The sequence below is a fragment of the Bombus pascuorum genome, chromosome 17 (genome assembly GCF_905332965.1).
Source record: "Bombus pascuorum chromosome 17, iyBomPasc1.1, whole genome shotgun sequence".
NCBI lineage: Eukaryota > Metazoa > Arthropoda > Insecta > Hymenoptera > Apidae > Bombus > Bombus pascuorum.
The window spans coordinates 1,720,563-1,743,322 of NC_083504.1; the positions used below are offsets into that span (position 1 = coordinate 1,720,563).

General features: G+C 38.3%; 2 protein-coding genes across 5 annotated transcripts in view; one reads left to right on the plus strand and one right to left on the minus strand.

Annotated features, from left to right (window-relative positions):
* The window catches only part of LOC132915480 (serine/arginine repetitive matrix protein 1-like), a 109,737-nt gene that overhangs the window by 25,448 nt on the left and 61,529 nt on the right, over positions 1–22,760 (minus strand). The window lies entirely within an intron of this gene.
* Positions 1–22,760, plus strand: part of LOC132915479 (uncharacterized) — a 76,346-nt gene that overhangs the window by 2,852 nt on the left and 50,734 nt on the right. The window contains exon 1 of one of the 3 annotated variants that reach the window (XM_060975306.1): positions 21,200–21,322. The exons of the other annotated variants lie outside the window; for them this stretch is intronic. Within the exon in view, the coding sequence (XP_060831289.1) occupies positions 21,289–21,322 (34 nt within the window). The 5' untranslated portion in view covers positions 21,200–21,288. Of the gene's footprint in view, positions 1–21,199; positions 21,323–22,760 lie in introns of those variants that run through there. 3 annotated transcript variants of the gene reach the window in all.

The window sequence follows — 22,760 nt, forward strand, 5'->3', positions numbered from 1 at the left end:
TAGACAGAATAAGAGGAACAAAAACGAGAGACGGCCTCGTGTAACCGCGGTATTATACGAGTTCGCGTGTATTCCGTGCAGAGAGGATTTGACGTATCGACTCGGATTTCCATAGCGTCGCGTAAAATTAACCTTCCCCGCTTCTCACTACCACCCCCTTTTCCTCTCAAATCCAAATCGTTGATCGTTGTCATCGGTTTAATACGTGTCAACGTGTTTCTCTTCCTACCTTGAATTTCATTAATTTTTCGCCCGCTACCAATTTTCGTGCCATTAGGACGCTTTTCAAGCGTCTCTCATCGATATATACACTTCCGGAACACGGTAGAAATAAATAAGGAAACAAAAAATAGTGGAAATAATAATAGAAATTATTTTTAATTTGTCTATATTGCTTATTAATAACACTTTTGATATTTTATTAAATCTTATCTATAAAATGCTTACGTAAACAGGAAGGAAGCGTTTCGTAGTTCTGCTTTATTTGATCAATCGGTTATTTGTATCGATTGCGCAAACTGTTCAATGAAAAAGATCAGTCATAGTCTACACGCGTGAAAACCCATGGATTTCTTGTGAATTTTATGCGTTTCTTTATCGAGGTCCGTTTTATCCGAATTATTCTACCTTCATAATTTGTTCTTAAATAGCAAATTGCATTCTGCAATTGATCGTTGAATTGATCGAGCATTGTTTAAGCGATTTATCGTTGAATTAGACTAGGAGCCGAATGATGATAATATAGGAATTTTATGGTAAATAAGGAATTTTGTCACGGAGAGAAAGAGAATGGCGATGGTAATTATTTGGATTACAGCAATCCGTGGCCGCGTTGTGAAAATCTGTGTCCTCTTGACACGCCGCAGCGACACGGCAACACCGATTCTTCTCATATCGGTGTTAATTAGCGGCCAAATGATCGCTATTGTCGCCGGTTTCGCAACAATCAGCGTCGCGAAACCAACTCTTGTCTAATGAGTGAATAAACCAACTAACTTTTATTTCTCTCCTTGTATGCAAAAAAAATATTTTCTCTTGTTCCAAAAGAATTTTTCAAACTTCCTGTAACTTCTTTTTTTTTTTTATCTTCTTACATGCACGCGAAACGAAATCTATTTTCAGACTGTCGCGAAATTATATGTAGTTTCTGAAAAGAAAAGTATAAATCTTCTGCAGCTTTAAAAGTCGAAGAATTGAAAAACCTTGGTTTCACAGTCATCGAAGCACTTTGTGGCGTGTAATAATAGTAGATAACCGAAAGTAGTACATATGTACGTAAACAATCTTGCATATTTCTTCAGTCCTCTGATAAATTTAAACGCATGGATTAACTGTTAACGTGAGGTCCTAAAGTATTTCAGATAATACGAACGTTGTGATAATTTCGCTTTCAAGACGTCGAGAATACTATCTTTCATCGAATCCAGCCTTAATAATCGACCAATTCAATGGAAAAATGATGAAAGTGCATTTTTCTTTGGAATCTTATATAGGAAAGATAGATAAGATCAGTATTTATTAAAGAATTTTATTGGACGTTTAAACTTTCATATGTATAGTGATATTATAGTACTATACACATTTTGTAAATACTATAGCAATATTTTAATATTTGGTATCATATAAATGATTCTATTAATGTTCAACTTCATCCACTTTTAATTTTCTCAAATTAAAAATTTCATTACTTGTACCACTAAGGTTTTGATCAAAACTCGGCATAAAGAATGTTTTCACAAAAGCAAAATAAATCAGAATCGTTTCGATCAGTACGTGTTATCGTTGTTCAGAAGGAGACCGTAGCGTGTCTTATTTCGATAGGTTTGTTTATCTCATATCTGACTCGTCATCGCCTAATCTATCGATCATGAAATAAACACCGTTCCACCGTCGTTAAGAGAGTACGTTCATCAAATTTCCAAACCAAACAGATTGGTATTTATTCGATCGAATAGACAAGCATATGATACATTTGCAAACCTTTGCCCCCTATTGCTATCCGTTATACATTAATTCATCGACGAGTGAATGAGTAACCTCTAGGCAAAAATCGGCCGCGAATACATCAAAATATAAATAGAAACGTGTCTGAGGACCGCTGCTGTGTGTGTCGGCCTCGGGTACCGAGTCGGTACTATTCGAGAATTTACCTACAGTCAGGTCTGATCCATAAGGAGGAAACGTAAATGTGGAACAGTCATAGAGAAAGAATATAATAGAGAAGCGGTGTGGTATCGGTGATATTGCAAACGAGTGGTCGGATTTTGTGCGCTCGTATCGAGCGCATAAATATGTGGAAGAGATTCGATGCAAATCGTTGGAAAAGTGAGAGTGGCAATGAGTCAACATCCGCGTCTGCTGTTTTCTAGCCATCGATAAATTTCGAAAGGCGAATAGTTTGCTTGCGTACTGATATTTTTATTTTCCGTTTTATCGCTAGTTTCTTCGTTTCTCTTCTACTTTTTCTTTTTCCGGGGGTTGTCTTTTGGTAGTTGTTTTTTTGGAATGAGGAAAAGGGTTGTGAAAAAGGGGAAACGAATTCGATAGGGCAGGATGCAGACAGGAGCAGAGTGATTTTCTTGTTAAATCGCTTGCAGACGCTTTATCTTTAGAAGCCACGGACAGACAGTGGCACCGGTTTTTTTCTCCTTAACGGAAATAGCTATCATTCTATACGCCTTAGAATGAACCGGCAATACTCGGCAAAATTTATTTTCGACGTGTAGGTTTACGTATCCGCCGTCTGGTCGGAATATCGGCCGGGGGATCATCAAAGGGGGCAAGAAACCGGAAAATTCGCTAAATTTCGATGCCGTTCGAATCGTCGAATAGACGTTCCGTCGTCTGGTGTGGCGCGTCTGTCGCGTCCAATATGGTTTCTAATGCTTCCACAACACCGATCCGCCATTCGAAACATATAATAATGAAAAAACGCTGATCTTGGCAGGTGGATCATATCAGTCAAATTGACCGGTTTTACAACTTTATTTGAAAATTTCTACTTCGTGTTATATCTTTTTTCGTAGCGATAACTAAAACAATAATGTAATGAATTTTATTTTGTTTTTTATGTATTCAAACTGAACATAAGTTGCTATCAAGGCTACTTATACCAATGCCGGTCAAAATGGCTAGTTCTACAATTTTATAAATGTGTCCCTCGTTTAGGGATGATGGATTAATAATACCAAAAATACTACATAACATGGAATTCCTTCCGTAAGGAAGTAATAAATCAATAAATATAGAAATATTCTATTATTACGTATTTTTTAAGGACCAGTCATTTTCACTGGTTTTCGTAGAAATAGCTTTGTGTTAACACTTTGACTGCCACGCTGAAATCACATGTTTCGTTGAGGGCGCCACGGGAGTATTTTTGTTATTCAAAGCATATAATGGCAAAGTAATAATAAATTGATGATTTAAGACAACATTCTCCCCCAATGGACCGTTTATCTTATTGGTGGTCACAGGTGACCACCGTGGCGCCTTGCTAACAGTTGATAGCCACATATTATAACAAGGCTTTGTTTATTTCAACAAATCATTCGCATTTGTTGTTTCATCGCAAGCAAAACGTGCAAAATTGTTGAAACATGTAGAAAATATTAATAAACGGCATTTGCTCATTCTATATATGATAGTAAGGTATGTTCACACTTGTAACTTCAATTATATGATTATAAAGCAGCATTCACAATTATTTTCTAAGGTGTGTTTATAATAATATTCGTAGACTAACCCCGCAAAAATATGGATGCAAACACAGTGCACCGTTCGATGCAAGATTTGTCCTCATTTTTTTAAATTGATGTTCCAATAAAAATGTTTAATTGTTCAGTGGGACACTTTTTATTTCAAAGTATCTTCTATTTATAGGTTATATTCAAAATGCCCTAACTGTCAATTTTCATTCAATTTTTACAATTGTAAGAAGTTGAAGCGCTCCGGTCACCAACGACCGCACAGTGGCGTCACAGGAGAAACCTTGGCGGGTCATATATGACCCACGTGACAGTCAAAGCGTTAACTATCGGTAGTTCAAGTGTTAAAATATTACGAAAAGAATAGAATAACTTCCGAGATAATCTATTAGCTATATATTCTATGACTCTTCTTCTTTCCAAAGTGAAATGGAAATTTATTCTTTACAAAAGATGTATTCAACTAACTTGGAGTTTCTCTATCGCACAAAAAAAGTTCTAATTTAGGATAATAAAGATCAGATAAGTCTCAACAGACTGCCAAACAGTTTCATAATTTCACTTTGGTGCCGGTTCGCCGGTAAGTAACTACATATATATACTTCCAAAAAAGAAGTTGTTTACTTTCACGATTCGCCTAACAGCTTCTCTTTAGAACTCCACACTTTCCATCGACCGAGATATCTTTCTTTCTTCGTTCGTGGTTTTATCTATTAGAAGATAACAAACTATATAGATAAGAGATAATGATATCTGAAAATATTTTCTCCTATAAATAGAACATGAATAAATATATATAATCAAATAATTAGAAATATTGGATTGGCAACTAAGTGATTGCGGGTTTTGTCAATACCATCTAGCGACAAAATTCGCAATCACTTAGTTGCCCAGAATAATATTAAAAAGAGGACAAATAAAACGTAACGTAACATATTAGGTTGTCCGAAATGTTTCTTTCGTTTTGTAAGGAAATAATAAACGCACAATGTTTTTTGTTTTTTATTAGTTTATTGAATTATGCACGAACGTAATAATAGAAATTGAACGAAACGAAAGAAACTTTTCGGATAACCTAATATAAATTGAAAAATGTCGCCACGTCTCCTGTTGCAATGAAGTACGCGTATATCGATAGGTGTAATCGAGAGTTGGCGCGTTGAATCAATGGTCGATTACCGTGAAATCTCGAGAAGGTTTGCCCATTCGTTTCGATATGATTCACGGTTCCGGTTAATCGACTCCGTCGATAAAACGTCTAATACACCGAGCTCTTATTTTCCTAGAGTCGCGTATGGTGTATGAAATTTCGCGGTGCCAACCATTCGAGAGTAACTATTTCTGTCCCCATTAGCAAATAGCACATGAATTATACATGGCTGTCTGTTAATTAACGGCGATGTGTTATGTGTCGGGTTTATCGAGTTGGAAAATTAAACGGTTGGATACGTGTTCGTGGATAGAGAGGATTGTTGGTGTCGAATTTATCACGTGGTCCTGGAAACGCCCTTTTACCTACAACTTGCTTAACACAAGTCGTAATTAAGCGCAGGTGTTGAACGAATGGTAGGAATAAAACGATCATGAAACGGGTTCTAATATCGATACTTGTAGTATTTTTATTAAACTATATTTATAAATATTACAGTACTCTCGGATTATTAGATGTTGTGAAACTGTTTGCAAAAAAGCGGTATCGTATCTGTCTTTTTTTAATTCTAGCGTTTCGTAATTATTACTGGAATCGTATCATACCACTTTTACCATAATAGGATAATACAAGATAATTTTTAGAAACACTTCTGGTTTGTTATAATTCTTTTTATATAATTCGAAAATCCATTGAAATATAAGATTCTATTATAAATAGGAATGAAATATTTTATTTGAAAGATTTTTAGAAAAGATTAATTAGGAGGAAAATCTAATAGAATTTTACCGACGTTACCGAGGTCCCATATTTCACATAGAATTCCGTTATAGATATCTGGTATCTCGTTACAAAAATTCACTGACTTGAACATATCACAGTATTATATTATTGCGTTCGTAGTTGAAGGGAAAAATCCATCTGGAAAGAATGCTCGATTATACCGCGTTTAAAATGTCCAATCTATTAACAAAAATCTGAAACGATTACAAAGCAGCTAGATCGTGGAATTTCATCGTTTAATAATAAAAGTCATCCTGTGTGTACGAGCGGTATCCGGTAATGCTGCACTATTCAGATGGCGTACGTGTGTTCGGTACTTGTATTCCGCACGAACGGCTCGGCCTCGTTTCTGATCGCAGCAACGAGGGTATCGTACGCGGAGGAGAGCATCCAAGGGCGACTCGGACTCGACCATTTCTCGGACAATGATGTTTTCTGCTTCTCTCCTGGAAGCCCGCGCACAATGCCCGCGTAACGCCTATTTCTAAATAGACGAAAGAGTCCAGCCGTGGGATTGACGACACAACAATGAATACCGTTATTATTAGGTAGCCTGGACAAACACCCAAACGTCCGTGTAAATCATATTCGATTTTGTTGTTTTCGTCAAAGGATTACCGTTTCGTCTATTTCAGTTTTTTTTTTTTTTTTTATTTCGGGCTCGTTCAGTCACCGTAGAAACGACACGGAAGATTGACAAATTCGTGAATTAAAGAGAAACTATCTTTTTATTAAATTTGTCATGGGATTCTTTTGAAAAATATTTACAAAAATATTAACTGAGGAAAAATTCGTGAAAATAATATATTATCGTATCTTGGATGTTAGGCGTGCTGTTAGTTTCTTTTTTGTACAACTTCTCGGATTTATCATACAGTGGCTGATGAAAGTATTCGAACGCTTACACTTACAAATTTCAATTAATAAAATGAGGTGTACTAAATTAATTTGTTAAAACAATTTGGTATCTATAGCGACGGGAAAGTGTCAAGATTACATCAGAAAAATTTGAAAAGGATTCAATAATATAGACAGGAGCTATGATACTTTTATTAGAAACATTCATGATGAGTGTTTCAGAAAAGTATTCGAACGCTGTAACATTGTTGATAGTTTTTCATCTTCCTTTGCAGCGAATGTAAACATCATTGCTAAATGAAAATATTCGTACGTTCACTTGATGTTAGGATATCGTTTCAGTAACAGTAACGCAAAAGTGTGCACAATAGCATTTAAAATGAATACCAGAAAGTGTGAAACAAAAAAGTGTGAAAGAGAAATAATATCCGATTACATGAGGACGGCAAATCATATAACGAGATTGCCAGAATTGTGAACAGAAGCAAGTCCACGATACATTATATCATAAAAAAGTGAAAGAACGAGAGAACGCTTGTAAACAAAGGTCGATCAGGTCGACCAAAGAAATTGACTGGAAGAGAGGAGAAAGTTATCATTCGCGAATTAAAAAAAATCCTACTTTATCCGCTCCTCGACTCGCAAGTATGGTAGCTGATATGTTTCATAAAGAAGTTCACCCGGAATTATGTCGACTGATCTTACGAAATAATGATTTTCATGACAGAGCCATATATTAATGAGGTAAATCATAAAAAAGACTGACTTTTGCAAAAACCTATATTAATAAAGATAATTCTTTTTGGGACAAAGTCGTCTTTTCGGACGAGTCAGTTTAACATTTTTGGCTCAGAAGGTCAAAATTATGTGTGGAGAAAACCAAATACGAAATTGGAAATTCGACATTTACATGAAACAGTGAAACACGGAGGTGGATCGGTCATGGTGGGGGCTGCATGGCTGCCAGTGGCACTAGAAATTTGATATTTATTGATGGAATACTTGATAAATATAAGTATTTGAATATTTTAAAAAATAATCTTAAAGAGAGTGCTCGTAAATTAGAATTATTAGAAGATTTCCACTTCCAACAAGATAATGATCCTAAGCATACTGTTAGAATTGTGAAAGAGTGGATTGTATATAACACACCATACATGCTAATTACTCCTATTGAAAATTTATGGGCTGAAATCGGAAAAAGATTAAATAAATTTCAGATAATCTCAAAGCAAATATTGAAAGATAAAATTATAGAAGTATGGAATTCCGTTCAGTGTAGTTTTACAAAATTATTAGTTTACAGTATGGAACGTCGATTGAGACACATTATTGCTGCTGAAGGTGGTCCAACAAAATATTAATTTTAAACAATTTAATAATATATGTAGCGTTCAAGTACTTTTTCAGTCACTTACAATGCGTATTTCTAATAAATGTATCAGCCTACCTACGTTGTTGATTCCTTTTCAAATTCTACTGACATAACCTCAAAACTTCCATCTTCCTACTGACATCTGCTTGTCTAAGCAAATTACTTTAATGTACATTATATCGACCATTCAAGTTTGCATATGTAAGCGTTCGAATACTTTCGTCAGCCACTGTATATTTTTCGATCGAATTAGTTGCTCCTCATTTAAAAATTACATCACATTAAAGCATACTCTTCTAACCACTAAATAACATGAAAATCGTTATCACAACGATTATCTTATCGCAAATATTAATATTACAGTAATATTTTATATTATAACAATATAACAATATCTGGCGAAAATTGACGAGCGAATTGAATGAATTAAATTTTTAGAATTGCATTGAATGAATTCGTAGCGTTTAGGTGAATGGAACGACGTTACGGTATTCTAAACTATGTTATCGTAATAATGGATCTCGGAGGGAAATAGAACTTTTGTTTATTTCATTAGGCAAATCCTATTGTTCTCCATTTTTCCAGAGTTTTCTGCCAGTTTCCCATTATTCCGGAATCGACCAGGTGAAAGGGCGATTTCGGCTAACGAGGAGGATGCTCGTATGACTATGCGAGCGGCGCACGTTTCGTATCGTGTCCGATCTCGGATGGTGAAAATCGTCGGTGTTAACGGTGGACTGCGTCGCATACGCGACTGTCTCTACCTGCTTGCTAAATACCAGGTCGTAAAATCTAGTGGAAAACGTGCTCGGTTTGCCGTGAAAAGTCTATCCGGATGAATTTCACGAACGTTTATCTATAATACTGGGTCGAATGTTTTCTCACGTGTTGTTTTAGGACTTGTAATCCTATTGAACAACTGCTTACCGAGTTTCTATTGAAGTAAGTTCATGGGTTGATAGGATTTAGCGAAACAATGTTAACCGAATGACCGACACATTTGTCAACATGATTGATTTATGATTTTTTATACAGATTATTTAAACCTGTAACGTTATATTTATTAGTTTACTAGATTATTTAGAAAAATCTTTCTTTTTTATTGATGTTAGAATTCCTTGAAGCATTAGTTCTTTAGAGATTTTTTATGCTGTTTATGTATTTGTTGTTGTTGTTGTTGTTTATGTATTTTATGCTGTTAAATATGATTTATTTACAATTTAAAATTACAATTTATTTACAATAAATCAGTATTTCAATATAATTTTGTCTGTTTCACGATGGTTTACAACTTGCACGGTTGGCAACTAAGTGGTTGCGGATTTTGTCATTAGGTGGTATGACGAAAGCCGCAATCACTTAGTTGCCAAGCCACTAGTTGAAATTAAAAAAACTATTCGTTGGACCAAAAGAGAAAATAATCCTGCACGTCGACTCGTCAAGCTCGGACAATCTCGATCATGAATATTAACGTATCCTCTTCGACGAACGATTTTACCACGGCTCTTCGATTTACGTCCGGTGTGGCACGTGAAAGGACGATCAATTATTCGGGCGCGCGACACAAATGTTATTCGGTGCATTACGCGCCACTCTGCGTCGGTCCTCGATTGGAACAAAGTCGACCAATCACGTCACTTTTATTTCTTCTTCATTTCCCCCAATATTCATTGAATTTTATCGAAAAAGATTATTCGTTATTAATTTTAAATTGTTTATTAGTCATTAACGATTATTATACAGTACTACTGGGTTGGCAACTAAGTGATTGCGGGTTTTGTCATTACCACCTAATGACAAAATCCGCAATCACTTAGTTGCCAACCTAATATATGAATCACTTCATCCTCCTCCTAATAGATTGAGGTTAGGAATTCTACTGTACTTGAGTGACTATTGCTATTTATTACTGTAACACCATATCATATGGAAATACTATAATAATCTATCATCGAGGAACTCGAACTGAAGCTATATTTTAAATTAATCTCACAGAATACAATCAGTTTTCTGGCAACTAAGTGATTGCGGGGTTTGTCATTACCATCTATTGATAAAATTCTTCCTAAGAAATCTTAAGTTTCTTCTGCCACCCTTTCTAACGTATGTATCCTAACCTATGTATTGTGTTGGCAACTAAGTGATTGCGGGGTTTGTCATTACCATCTATTGATAAAACCCGCAATCACTTAGTTGCCAACACAATACATAGGTTAGGATACATACGTTAGAAAGGGTGGCAGAAGAAACGTAAGATTTCTTAGGAAGAATGGGAGGCGTACAAAGACAGGCTTAGAAAACGGTGGTTTTCGTGCCGGGCTGAAATCAGGCCGCAGCGATATATCGCCACTCTTAACCTCGCGATGCCCTGCTGCACGAAACTTTATTTCCATCGAGCCACGACTTCCGTAACCACCCGCCGCTTTTATACCCTCAGGGAGTGCTGCAGTTGGTCGCAGTGCAGCGGCCCACTGCTCCTGATGCACCAAAATTGCATCGAGAGCTGCAGGCTCACCGATTGTTCTATAGATGTTAACGTCGTATCGATCAGCATCGACGACTTCCTTGTTTTAGGGAAAAGAAAGAGACAGGCTATGAATATGGAAGCGATAACGATATTATGAAATTTTATCGAAATAAATGCGGTTATTTAGCATCGAAAGCAATTTTGCAGATAATTTCTTCTTGTAAGTGAATTTCTTTTGGTTCAACAGCTTTTGGATTGTATTTAGCTGCAACATGGAATTAAAACAGAAAACAGGGCAACTGTGATGAATTTAACGATTGCTGGTAAATACTTGAAAATAAATAACAGAATTATGAATTGTGAAAAAATTATGAAAAATATGAATTTGTAAGAGGAGAATGGAAAAAGAATTGCACGTACGTAACTTAACCTTTTTCACTGGGAATTTTATTTCAATTTCGTTAGTAGCAGCTCCCAACGCTTTTAAGTGTTTTATTTGAAATTTACTTTAACTAAAAAATAAGACAATTTAAATAAATAAAGGGAGAAACAAATTCACTTAAATACTAGTTTTATTCACACTATTGTTGTATTTTCTAATTTTTAAGTGTATGGTATATCTTGAAACAATTTCCAGCATACAATCACAAAAAAGGGTGGGACTGAAAGAATGTCGAATGGGACTCGACTGAGATAAAGACTGATATCGAGTTACACTCGACATTAGAGTGCAAAAGGTTGAAGAGACGTGAAAAATTAATAGTTTGAAGTAAGTAAAATATTTAACTGAATAAGTAAAGTATAGGTGATTTTTGCCACGTGCAATTCATTCTTCACGTGTCACCACGTATGTCCATTTCTTCACGTGCATTCTACGAATCGCTCTTCACTCGCTGCCGATACTCTACCATAAATATTTAATCGATCTTCAATCGTATATCATTCAACTGTAATGTTATTCATCAAATGTATATTCAATCGTAATGTTTATCATTCGTGCCAATTCTACAAAGTAGAATTAAACAATTTAAACAATTGCAAAAATCTATTCCTTTAAAGTATAGCGAAAATATTTTTATGTAGAAAATGAAATTTGTTGCAACGCTTGTAGGGACCTACATATGTTTCTCGAAGCTATTATCCCTACGAGTCAACCATGAATTATCGATAACTAATTGATAATCATTAGCAGCAGCTTGCTTTCAACCGGGTGATCAATCATCGTTCCACCTGCTAATCTACCGCAAATAGAACTGCCTTCCACTGCCATTTTAACGACTATTTCAAAATCTTAAAATACAAACTAAATCTCGATTTTATCTATTTTATTTACTTTATCTACTTTATTTACTTTAGATACTTCGTAAATTTTATCTACTTTAATATATTGGGTTGGCAACTAGGTGATTGCAGATTTTGTCAATACCACCCAATGATAAAATCCGCAATTCATGCTAACCTATATTACCGTTGCTCATCAACCATCGAAAGCCATGGTTTACGTTACTTTCGTGTCATTTTGCACACGAATGCACGTACCTTTACACGTACGAAGCTGCAATACGAACACCTGCAGCGTGAAGTTATGTAAATTCGTGGCGTCGCGTCGGTGTTCACGTCGGTGTGTCTTTGGTTCGATGCCAGAGTGGACCTTCCATTGTCCATTAGATCAGGCCATGGTACACCGTGAAGAACGCTAAAGAGGTAGAGAAAGAGAGTAAAGGCTAGGTAGGAACGCGCCACTTTTTTCCACCGAAACGGCCCGCTAATATCAAATTACATCTCGCGATCACGAAAGGCTGGTGTGTCCGACCGGCCACGCCATTATCGAACGTTCTCCGGCTTACATACGATCTCTTTGACTGCGAGGTGGGTCCCGGCCGTCATTACCAAGGTGATAAATCGTTCAGAAAATTATGCCTCTGAACACGTGAAAATTTGGCGTAATTTACCGACCGAAATGCGCCACTGCGGCGAATTTCAAATTCGTGTGCCGATCTTTTCAATGCATCTAAACTGTTCTCTACCCGAAAACCGTTTTCTCTCCCGTTTATGTGAACGAAAAAATGCTGAAAGACCGGAGATTTAAGGGAGAAAAAAGGTGTCGAAGGAATTCCACGAAAAAATGTGTACCCCTTTTTATCCGCAGATCTACTCTCCTCGAATGAGAAAGCTTTTTCGCTGTGCTGTCGAGAGGCGATCACGCGAATACCTCGTGATACGTCAGCATTGGGAATAAATTAAATTTAACGCTGGAATAACCGCTTTTGCTACCGTGCACGAATGCATGTGGCACGAAAAAAGGGAGACATAAAATTGCATTTATATATCGCGCGAGTTACGTTCGAACGACAGCGATTGACTTGAAAAATATTTAGACAGCGCTAATCGCGGCGCGGCAGTAGCGGTTTTCGTTGATTCATAGTAGCGATACTCTAGTTGCTTTAGTCCTCGTCTAGCGGGGAGTAGGTTATTATTAGTTCAGTCGAATGTTTCATTTTATAGTGATAAGTTGAGTTTTATTAAATATGTAGAAATATACTGAAAATAACGAATATAAAGAGTAGCTTAGAAAATAATAAACTTGAGATAGCCGCGTTAGAATTCACTCAGCCACCAGCATTCAGGGATTAACCCTTAACGCTCCAAGTGTGTCTCTCAAGCACCACCGATTTGCGGCGCTCTACTCCAAATGTATTTTTCGGTCGTTATCGGTAATTGTTTACAAATAAAAAATAATACTCCTCAGTGAATATTGTGAGATCTTTGAAAGCAAACCCGATTTGGATCCGAATGAATGTTTTAAAAAATTCCACACATTACTCAATTATAATTAATATAAACATTGCAATCAAAATTATATTATAAAGAATAAAGATTGTTTTGAATGACTTTAATATTATTGTTTATACGTCATTGTAGCATTTCAAATCTGACACTTAAAAACTTGCAAGTCGAAGTAAGATGAAAATAAATTAAAGCTGCCGGTTGATATTCACAAGTAAAACAGCGTTAAAGGTTAACCCCTGTGACAACAAACAAACAATTGTTAAACAATGTGACTAAACTATTTCTACCAAGTAGTCAATAGCTTACCAATTAACCCTATCTTCACCAAAATATCCATCCAGTTCCAGTACAATTGACTACTCGAGTTAAACCATCACGTTCACACTAATTAAAGTGAAATTATCCAGCGAGTAACGTTTCTCTGTTTCCTGGTCCCAACTGAATTAGCTTGTGTGAAAAGGTTTGCGCATGCGCATCGTTGGATTTGCCATGTATCGCGGATACACGTCCGCCATTGAGGGTGCGTTCGTGGCAACGAAAGTATGCTAATTAAGCTGTTGCCGGCACGTCTAATTGCACCGTAGCCGGCTAATGAGTCGGTGGTTTACCTGGCGGCGAAATTTTGGTCTGAAAAGTCGGCAAACAACGTGGGCCGATTTTCACTGGCCAATTAGCCGATTCCCCTCTGTTACTGAGATCTGTTACACGGCCGGTGAATTTCAACCGTTGCCGATGGGCTGATTCTCGTGGGACCGGGAACCGGAGTAACGGGCAAAACGCGACTGATTTATTTGTTCTTGTTTGTTGCTGTTGTTTATGTAGGAAACTATGATTGTTTGTAGATTAACACGTCGACTGCCACGGTGGTCATCAGTGTCCCACGTTACTAAATTTTGTAGACTAATTAAAGCAAGGTAAACTTTATAAACCAAAAGATTAAAATAGTAATAAATATAAGTAATTAGTAGTAAGTAAATAGTAATTAAAATATAATACTCTAAAAACAATATAATATTTAGCAAAAATTAAATGTTATGACATGATAGATTCCATGCATTGCAGTTCTGAGGCAGAGTAGCATTCGCATGAGGAATCAACGTGATAATCGATGATCTAAACAATTCAATTTTCTACTGTTTGATCTTACACCGAATAATTTTTATGATACAGTAGATATTTTTCTGGGGATAACATTTGAGCTAATGAAATTATTAAAAACTGCAAATCTGGACTGGAAAACATAATATATTAAATTTCCCATTTTTTTACATTTTCAAACGAGGTTTATTTATTTATCTGCTCGATAGAGCAATTAAATAATCCAAACTCACGAAACAATTAAATAGCTCGCCAGTTAAGGGGGTTAACTGAGCAATAAATTGTAGTTTATAACTTCTGAAAACTATAATAAAAGGTAATACCAGGTAATAAAACTTAATTATTGTAGATATAATCATTCCCTAGCAGCTATCAGGAAAAGTCTAGATGCAAGTAATTTTCTTCCAAACAATATTTACTCATTCTTCTTGATAAAAAGTTGCAAAACAAAACCATAATTTACAAGAAAATGTTCGTTTCCTGGAAAGGATTTCCGGACACTTTCAGCGACCTTCTTTCTGAAAATATAAATCCCAATCGGTGTGAACGGTTAACCGGTACCAAAGTCCCCGAGAAGAGCGTTAAGACGATCACAATAGTCTTATAAAACTGCAAATCCCCTCAAATAACCATTTCAAAAAAGTATTCGATTTCTGCTTTTAACCTCGTTCAGAAACCGAGACGATGATTTTCCTTGCTTTTGTCGCGAACTGTGTCTCCCTCTAAACGTATGCACTTTGATCGAGAGAAGTATTACTTGGCAACTAAGTGATTGCGGATTTTGTCATTACCAACCAATGGCAAAATCCGCAGTCACTTAGTTGCCAACCGAATATAAAATGTCGAAACCGGATACACGGGGAAGAATCGAAATGTACGTACAAGATGGCGGAGGAGCAGCAATTATCGGGCAAAATGATAAAGACAAAGGCGTAATAACGCTGCACGGTTCACAGAGGTGGATTTAATGAGCCGCTAACCGGCCGGCCTGTTCGTTTCGTGCGAGAATTAATCAGCTCTGGCATCGATACGTTTCCCCGGTTTAATGAGATTACCGCGTAGCCGAGCAAAGATCGAAAGACGATCGCGATCGGAGGGATTTCGAAGGAAAGAGGTTAGGATATCCTCGGATAATTGCCCCGTGGCGGTTCCTTTGTTGACTTCTCGAATGGCCAACTACATATTTAGAAGGTAGTTTAGATGGAAAAGTATCTATTGTAAAATAGTGACGAAGTTAGAGGTAAAATTAGATTCGAGGCGTTGCATCTTCGATCGAAGATACATTCATCGGGCAATTAAGTTGACGTGCTAGTAATTAAGTCGTAATTTCAGCTGCCACAGAAACTTTGTTTAATCTTACGATCACATACAGAAACGAAGATAATCGACAGATCTTCGATCTTCTTCCTCGTACGCTGCTGGAGCAATCGATTCATCCCATTAGTAATTAACCTGTACACGTAACATGTTCTTAACTCTGTTCCAAGAAAACAATATCACTGTGATCTATAGATCGGGAATATAGAGATTAAGATGGACGATCGACGCGTTATTTCTTTTTTTGAAGACGATCGCGATGAACCCGGTGAATGTCAGTGCCCTTATTTTCGCGGTTTTGAAGTAGCAGCATTCTATTTACGCCCAACCAGGCGGTTTTTAGTTGGCACGTGTATCCCTCTATAGGTGAGCCGCGTGAAACAGAAGGATGAACGAGGAGGCTCGAAGGAAAGAAGGACGGAGATGCGCGACACGCTGCGCGGAAGAGAACGTAAGAAAGACAGAGAATAAGAAAGAGGAGCTCTCTTGCAACGATCGTCTCGCGTCTACGAGCGTATCCCGCCTTGCCGGCGCGTATCCAGGAAGTGACGTCAGCCGACGACGTTCTTATGAATTAATTTGCGGAAATCAAGCCTCCCACCTACCCCTTTCTCCCGGTCTCGCGCACAGATCCTAATCCTTGCGCGCAGTTGCGCAATCCTAATACCGCCTACACACGGCAAAAAGTGTTCATACGCTACTAAATGCTTTGTGCGGTTCTTGTCTCAGCGTGTCGATAGATCTGACGATTGTATTCGCCTGTGGCGCTCACTTTTATCTTTCCAACTCTCGCCGCCATCTTTTATTCCACTATTCTTTAACCATTGATTACATAATTTCTTGATACTGAATGACAGGCTCGTTTTAGAAGGGACACACGGAATATGGTGTCGAAAGCAACTCGAAAAACTGTTGCATTGTCTAAGATTCCCGTTAGAATAACCTACATCGATAGAATCAGGCCGAGCAGCTTCCAAGAAAAGATTTTGCATCGCAAATGACCGGTCGAGGACCGAGTGCTTCGACGTTCGATGACTGTCCTCACCCACGTAGCGTTCCAATGAACAATACCTTAAACTTGACGGCGTCTCGCGATCATCCTGTTGCTGTCGCTATTTTAGGACCGTCACTACTACCGGAACACACCGACTCCTCGTCTCATTCCTCTGTAGAAACGCCGCAATCATCTCCGAACCTGAAAATTATCTCCCATACAAAGATAATTTGAAATTTCATGAAACGTAAAACTCATCGAAAAATTACCCAAAATTCACACCTCTCTGGATTAGAGGAGAATATCGTTGGTGAATTTACTGTTCTCGCCGCACCAGAGGTTGTCGTTCGCGAGTCACGCCTACGCCTTCAAGCTCTTACGCCAAGCACGAGAAACTGTGGCCCGAGCGTAATTAGCGATCCTGTGGCGTATCGACGCCGATCATCGAACCTTCCGGCTCGAAAATCGGAACGTCGCACGCCTAGACGACGCCTTTTTAGATTCTAATCGGAGACCAGAACGATCTGCTCGTTGGACACCTACGTTCATCGAATCCCTGCGATTCGACTAGAACAGAACGTTGGACACCTACGTCCAGTGAACCCTGGCGATCCATTCATAGAGTCTATTGCGATCTATTTCTTGGACACCTACATCCATTCGACATCTACGCAGATTTTATATCGTCTTCCAAAAACAGGAATGGTGTAATCGAATCCAAAGGTTAAACGTTCAGAGTGGAAGAAACTTCCTGAATTGAAATGGCGTCGTTGATCAATAGTGAAATGTAAAATATCTTATATATATAACGCACGCATATGTCACGCATAAGAAGTTGCAATGAATAGTTCTATTGTATCAAGTAAATGTGGGATTTTCTTGTAAGCATCTGCCTCACGTAGAATTGAAAATTGAGCTTGTATCATCAAGCTACAAGTTTGCAAAGTTTGAAGCTGACTCTGTGGAATCGTGTACGGAATGCATAGAATCAAAAAATAACAAACATATATGGTTGTCCCAAAAATGTATTTCGCTATCTGCACGCAGCTGCTTTATATGGCTATGTTGATACGAACATGAAACCTAATCCGTCAAATGTTTTGGTCTTTATCTTCCATCGTCCTCTAGCTGCCGTAGGACACGTTCCGTTTGCATTCAAACAAAAAATATTGTGCATTATTTTCTTCTGAAACTTTTAGGACAACCTAATAATAGAAAATTGAATAATACCAATGGCAAAATTATTCTTATTATTTGCAATATTTTTATTATGACATAGAGTAGGTAAATATATAGAATTTTCACGGACCATATGCCACACATATGTTTCAATTAGTCCCTAATGATTCTTTTATTTCATCTCATTTCCTAATACTTATGGACGAGCGTGTATGTGTATATCAGTGTAGTCGATTGAATCTTCACGGCCATTAAGCCCTCTGTTGTTGAACTTTCCCGCATCTGAATCGATTGGACGAGCGATAAGAGTGTTGGACGATATTTAGCAACACCTGGATGAACCGAGTACGTCCAATCCATCTCCCGTTGTCGGATATAGATATTTTGTCCAGCACATAACAAGCCGCTTGACGTGCAAAGATGGCCCTTAGCTCTAAGGTCCAAGGGATGTCAGTGCAGTTTAGGATAATATGACGAAGATCGGTAGCATGAGGTAGGCGGCAATGTATGGAACAGTCGGAAAGCTGGAGAAAGAGAGAGAGAGGAGAGCCAGGTGTTTCATGGGGTACCATAGAACCGAACCACCCCCTACCAATGTTCCCTCCTTGCGGAGAGAGACCGCACGTTTCCCTCTAACTCCTACGTCTGCTTCCTCGACGCACCCTTTTCCCTTCCTTCTCCCTCTTCCGTCTTCCTTCTCCTTTCGCCATCTGTATTTCCCTCTTTCTCTCTCTTTCACTCAGTCCTACCACAACCTTCCACCCTTCCTTCTTTTACTCTCTAGTTTCGACTGGTCTCCTCGTTATACCGGGTGTCGCGTGGCGAATCGGGGCATTCCCAAACGGTAAACAAGATAGGATATATTGTTTGCCGACCGTTTCGTCGTGCACGTTGTCGTTGTTCACCTTCGATCTAGGTGGTCGAGTTTTTAGTCCAAATTCTTTGGCGAGTTCATTGGTGGGCTAGAACGTTCGTGCGGTTTCATGGGAACCGTGAATTTGCTGCTGGTGGGTGGGTACCTTCCGAGAAGCTCGAGAAATCCTAAAAATCGTGACTTTTGTCATGAAATCGTCTGACTTAACCTAACCTGAGACCATCGGTATGTCGAGATATACCACTCCCTCTGTTGTCTAATTTTTCGCAATTCCAACTTGGATTAACCTAAATTGACCTCTACGAGAAATCTCGATGGAAAGAAAAGGAGAATAATGGAACTCCTTAACGACCATTTAATATTCTTATAGAGGTTTACAACGAAGAGTCGTTATGAGTCGTACGTACGTTATAAGTCGAGGGGAAAAATTATCATAATATATAGCATATCACGAAGTTGTCCAGCACTAGCTGCTTGTTTATTGATCAGCGGATAGCTCGAACGCGATCGAAGCTGCGGAACGTTGCGCTCGAACGGCTGGAAAGAGGGCGAGAAATCGATATTCGCTGCGGCGTTGGCTCGCGCGATCGATCCAAGCCACCCGGTATAGAAACGGGTAACGAACACCCAGGAGTAGAGAGTCCTAGTGCCTCGAGGTCTGTAATATTATACCGGCGAACTCTCATGTGCTCAGGTTTGCGTTTCTGCGTGCGTGAGAGACGCCACCCGTGTGTCGTGCCTCTTTCTCGACGTCATCGTCGTCATCGTCGTCGTCGTCGTAGTAGTCGTCGTAGTCGTTGTCGTCGTCATGGACGTTGACTTAGTCGCGTCGTGCCTCGTCTTCGTCGCGGTCTGTCGTCGTCCAGCTTCGTCTCTCGCCTCGTCGATTCTTCTTTGAATCTGAATAATGACTCGAGCCGACAGTGTGTCGTTTCTCTTTGATCGTCCGCTCTACGTTGGTTTTCTGCTTTGATTCGAGGCTGTAGTTTTCGAAATTTGATTTTATTAACTGATTAATGTATATGGTAGAGATGTTGTTGATATGATTATGGTATATATTATATTATTATTACCTTTTATATATTATTGTTACCTTTTTGTTTTTATTGTGCGATAGGCAATAATGCTCGTAAATAGATAAAGGAAAAGATAAGATTAACTCCTTTGTGTTACGATACATATTGGGGTTAGGTTGAGGTTAGGTTAGGTTGGTTACAACAGTAGTTGGTTACACAAATGTTTGTCTGGTTATTTAGTATTTAATTTTGAAGGTATAATTATTTACTATATATTCTGTTTTATTTTTAAACCATTATCGGGCTTCTCAATAATCCTATAATTTAATACTAAATGTAGATGCTAAATTATATTACACGTAATTTATTATTTCTTTTATCGATTAATATACAGATATATCACATTTGAATTAACTTCATAAGGTATCCGATGGTTGCAAAAATATTTTTTCCCAAGCAAAGGAAATACCAAAATACCAAATAGATTATTTATGAAATTGGAATTGTGAGAGTAACGGTGAGCGTGCGATCGCCGATGATCTCATCACTTAGATCGCAGACACAATCGACCTATTGCACCTCGTAAAGCCGTCATTGTCTCTTACAGAGTTTATTAAAGCCGCTACAATTGGCACCTACTTCGTTCAGCAAAATACGATAGGCTTTCTTCTTGACCCGGCGTTCTTCGGGGCCAGCGTGTACAATTATCGGGCGTTGATGTCTCCCCGCGACGATTCGCGCCTCCGTCCACCGTTTAACGTAATTATCAAGCACGTTCATCGCTTACACGAGTAAGCGGATTAAATTCGCGTCGTTCGTTCAGTCTTCCATGGATCTTTCGTCGTTCAATCGGCACCCTTCTGTGTGGTATCAAATAAAACGGTACGCGATTAAAAGAAATCGCGCCGCGCCTTCTTTCCACGTATAATCTCGATCGAAGTTTCACCGATCGAACGTTTCCTGGTGCGAAAGATAAGGTTTTATTGCATCATGCGAAGAAGCCATTTACGTACTTTCGAGTTGTCGCCTCTGCCATCAAACGTAGCTTGCCCCCTCTCTGCGTTCCTTAGTTTTTATTTTTTGCCACTCACAGCTCAGGATAAACGTTATCTCATATCGAACATCCTCGAATCCCTGTTCTCGAATACTTAATCGTTAGATCAACGAAAAGTAGAACGAACCAAGTCGTTAAAACCTGTGACGACTTATTTCGCGATTACGTGCGCGTACTATGTTCGTCGTTTAATGGAGGACGTTTCGTTATCGCGTGAACGCTGTCGATCGCGATGCCCCATTTTGCAGCGACCTCTCTGTTTCATTCCTTCTTTATCACGTGGTTTTTTACCGATCGAGGAAACCAGTCGTTGTCCCCAGTCGCTTCGTACTTGTTATCGTTAAATTCAAGTCGCGACTAGTCGGTCTCCGATGTGCAATAATTCTACTTTCCGTGGAACCTACGAATTCCAGGCTGGGACTCGCGGTGTTCTCTTTAGCGCTCGCAGGAAACACAGAGAAACGTTCCTAGCGAGTATAAATATCAGCCGGTGCTATTCCTGTTAAACGCAAACTGCAATTGTGGCAACGCTCATTTCCACACTTCGAATTCTTTCGTCTGTCTCGCGGGGATGCGGTTCAAAGTGTTCGATTGGCCGAGATCTCTTGGAGGAGAAGAAGGTTACCATGGTTGGACAGATCGGGAAAGATAAGAGGCGAGGTACGTAGGGAACTATCGATGCCAACTCTTCGCAACCCGCTAGAAAATTCCAACATTCTTCGGGCTTCCATATCCATTTCGAGTTTAGCGAGAATCGATATTTGGCGTGGCCTTCGTGATCCGGTCCGGGTGTAGGTACGCATGAGGTTACACCCGCGTTGCCGTACTCTGTGGTTTTTCTTTCTTCCTATAGCAGATACCTTGTTACCGTTTGGCGTCGTGCGTAACTATTAGACCATTAGACTTAAATTTAAATACACACAACTCATAAAATATGAAAAATATATAAAAAAAAAAATTCTCTATAGATGTCACTTTTTTCCATTGGATTGATAAAAATATGAATTTGTATAAATGTTGGTAATAACTGATTATTAATCTTTATTATTAAACTTACATTTATTTTTATTTATTATTATTCTATGAAACATTATAGATTACACGAATGATCGTATGTTTTAAGTAAATTTAGTTATCACGTCCACTCTTCATTTTATCACTACAAAATAGATATTGGACGATCGTGATAACAATGTTTAAACTTCTGTTGAACAAGGATTCGTTGAATTATATAACGTCGCGTTTCCATTGAAGTGGGTACTCGTGTTTCACTCGTAGAATCCAATAGTACGATATTTCAAAATGTTCGAAAAATATTCATTAACGAAACATTATTCTCTTAACCTTTATGTCATATAATATACATATTACATATTACACACTAAATATCAGATTCATAGTCCTGTTTGGTTTCTATTTACCGTGCAATGCCTGTAGCGCCATGTTTTTTGAAATTCCTATGCTTTAGTCCTATTATAGAATTTGTTTTCATAATTCAGCTGTCAGAATGTCATACAATCGTCACTTAGTTAGTTACAGTGTATTCAAGTAACAGAGGTTCGCAAGGTGCTGAAACACAGAAATATTTATCAGATTATCGAATAAACAATTTTTAAGGGCAAAACGATCGTTCTGGACAATTCGCTTTCATTTCCGTTACAGATCGATAAGAGTGTGCGTGTAACGATAGTTTAGCTGGTTCGTAAATTTCTCTTATCTCCTGGCGAAGATCTGTCGTGCCGATGGCTAATGTAGACATTCCTTTTTCTTTCTCTCTTTTTTATTATTATGCACAGTGAGCAACGTTGACGCAGCGGCGCTTTTACTGTGGTTGCGTGAACGTCGAGGCTGGAAGGAACGTCGCTCATAGATTTTGGCGATCGATAATTTCGAAATTTAAAAGAGGCAAGCGATACAGTGGCGTCCGTTCAGAGCATGAGAATGCGCCGGATTTATGAGCTCCTAGATCAGATCCGGCGATTGTTTCTTTAACCTCAAGGGGCGTCGTCGAATTAAATTTTTCATCGGGCAATAAAACATTTCCCCTTTCCACGTTTTCCGCGAATTTACTTTCGTGACTGTGTTTTTATTTAAAATT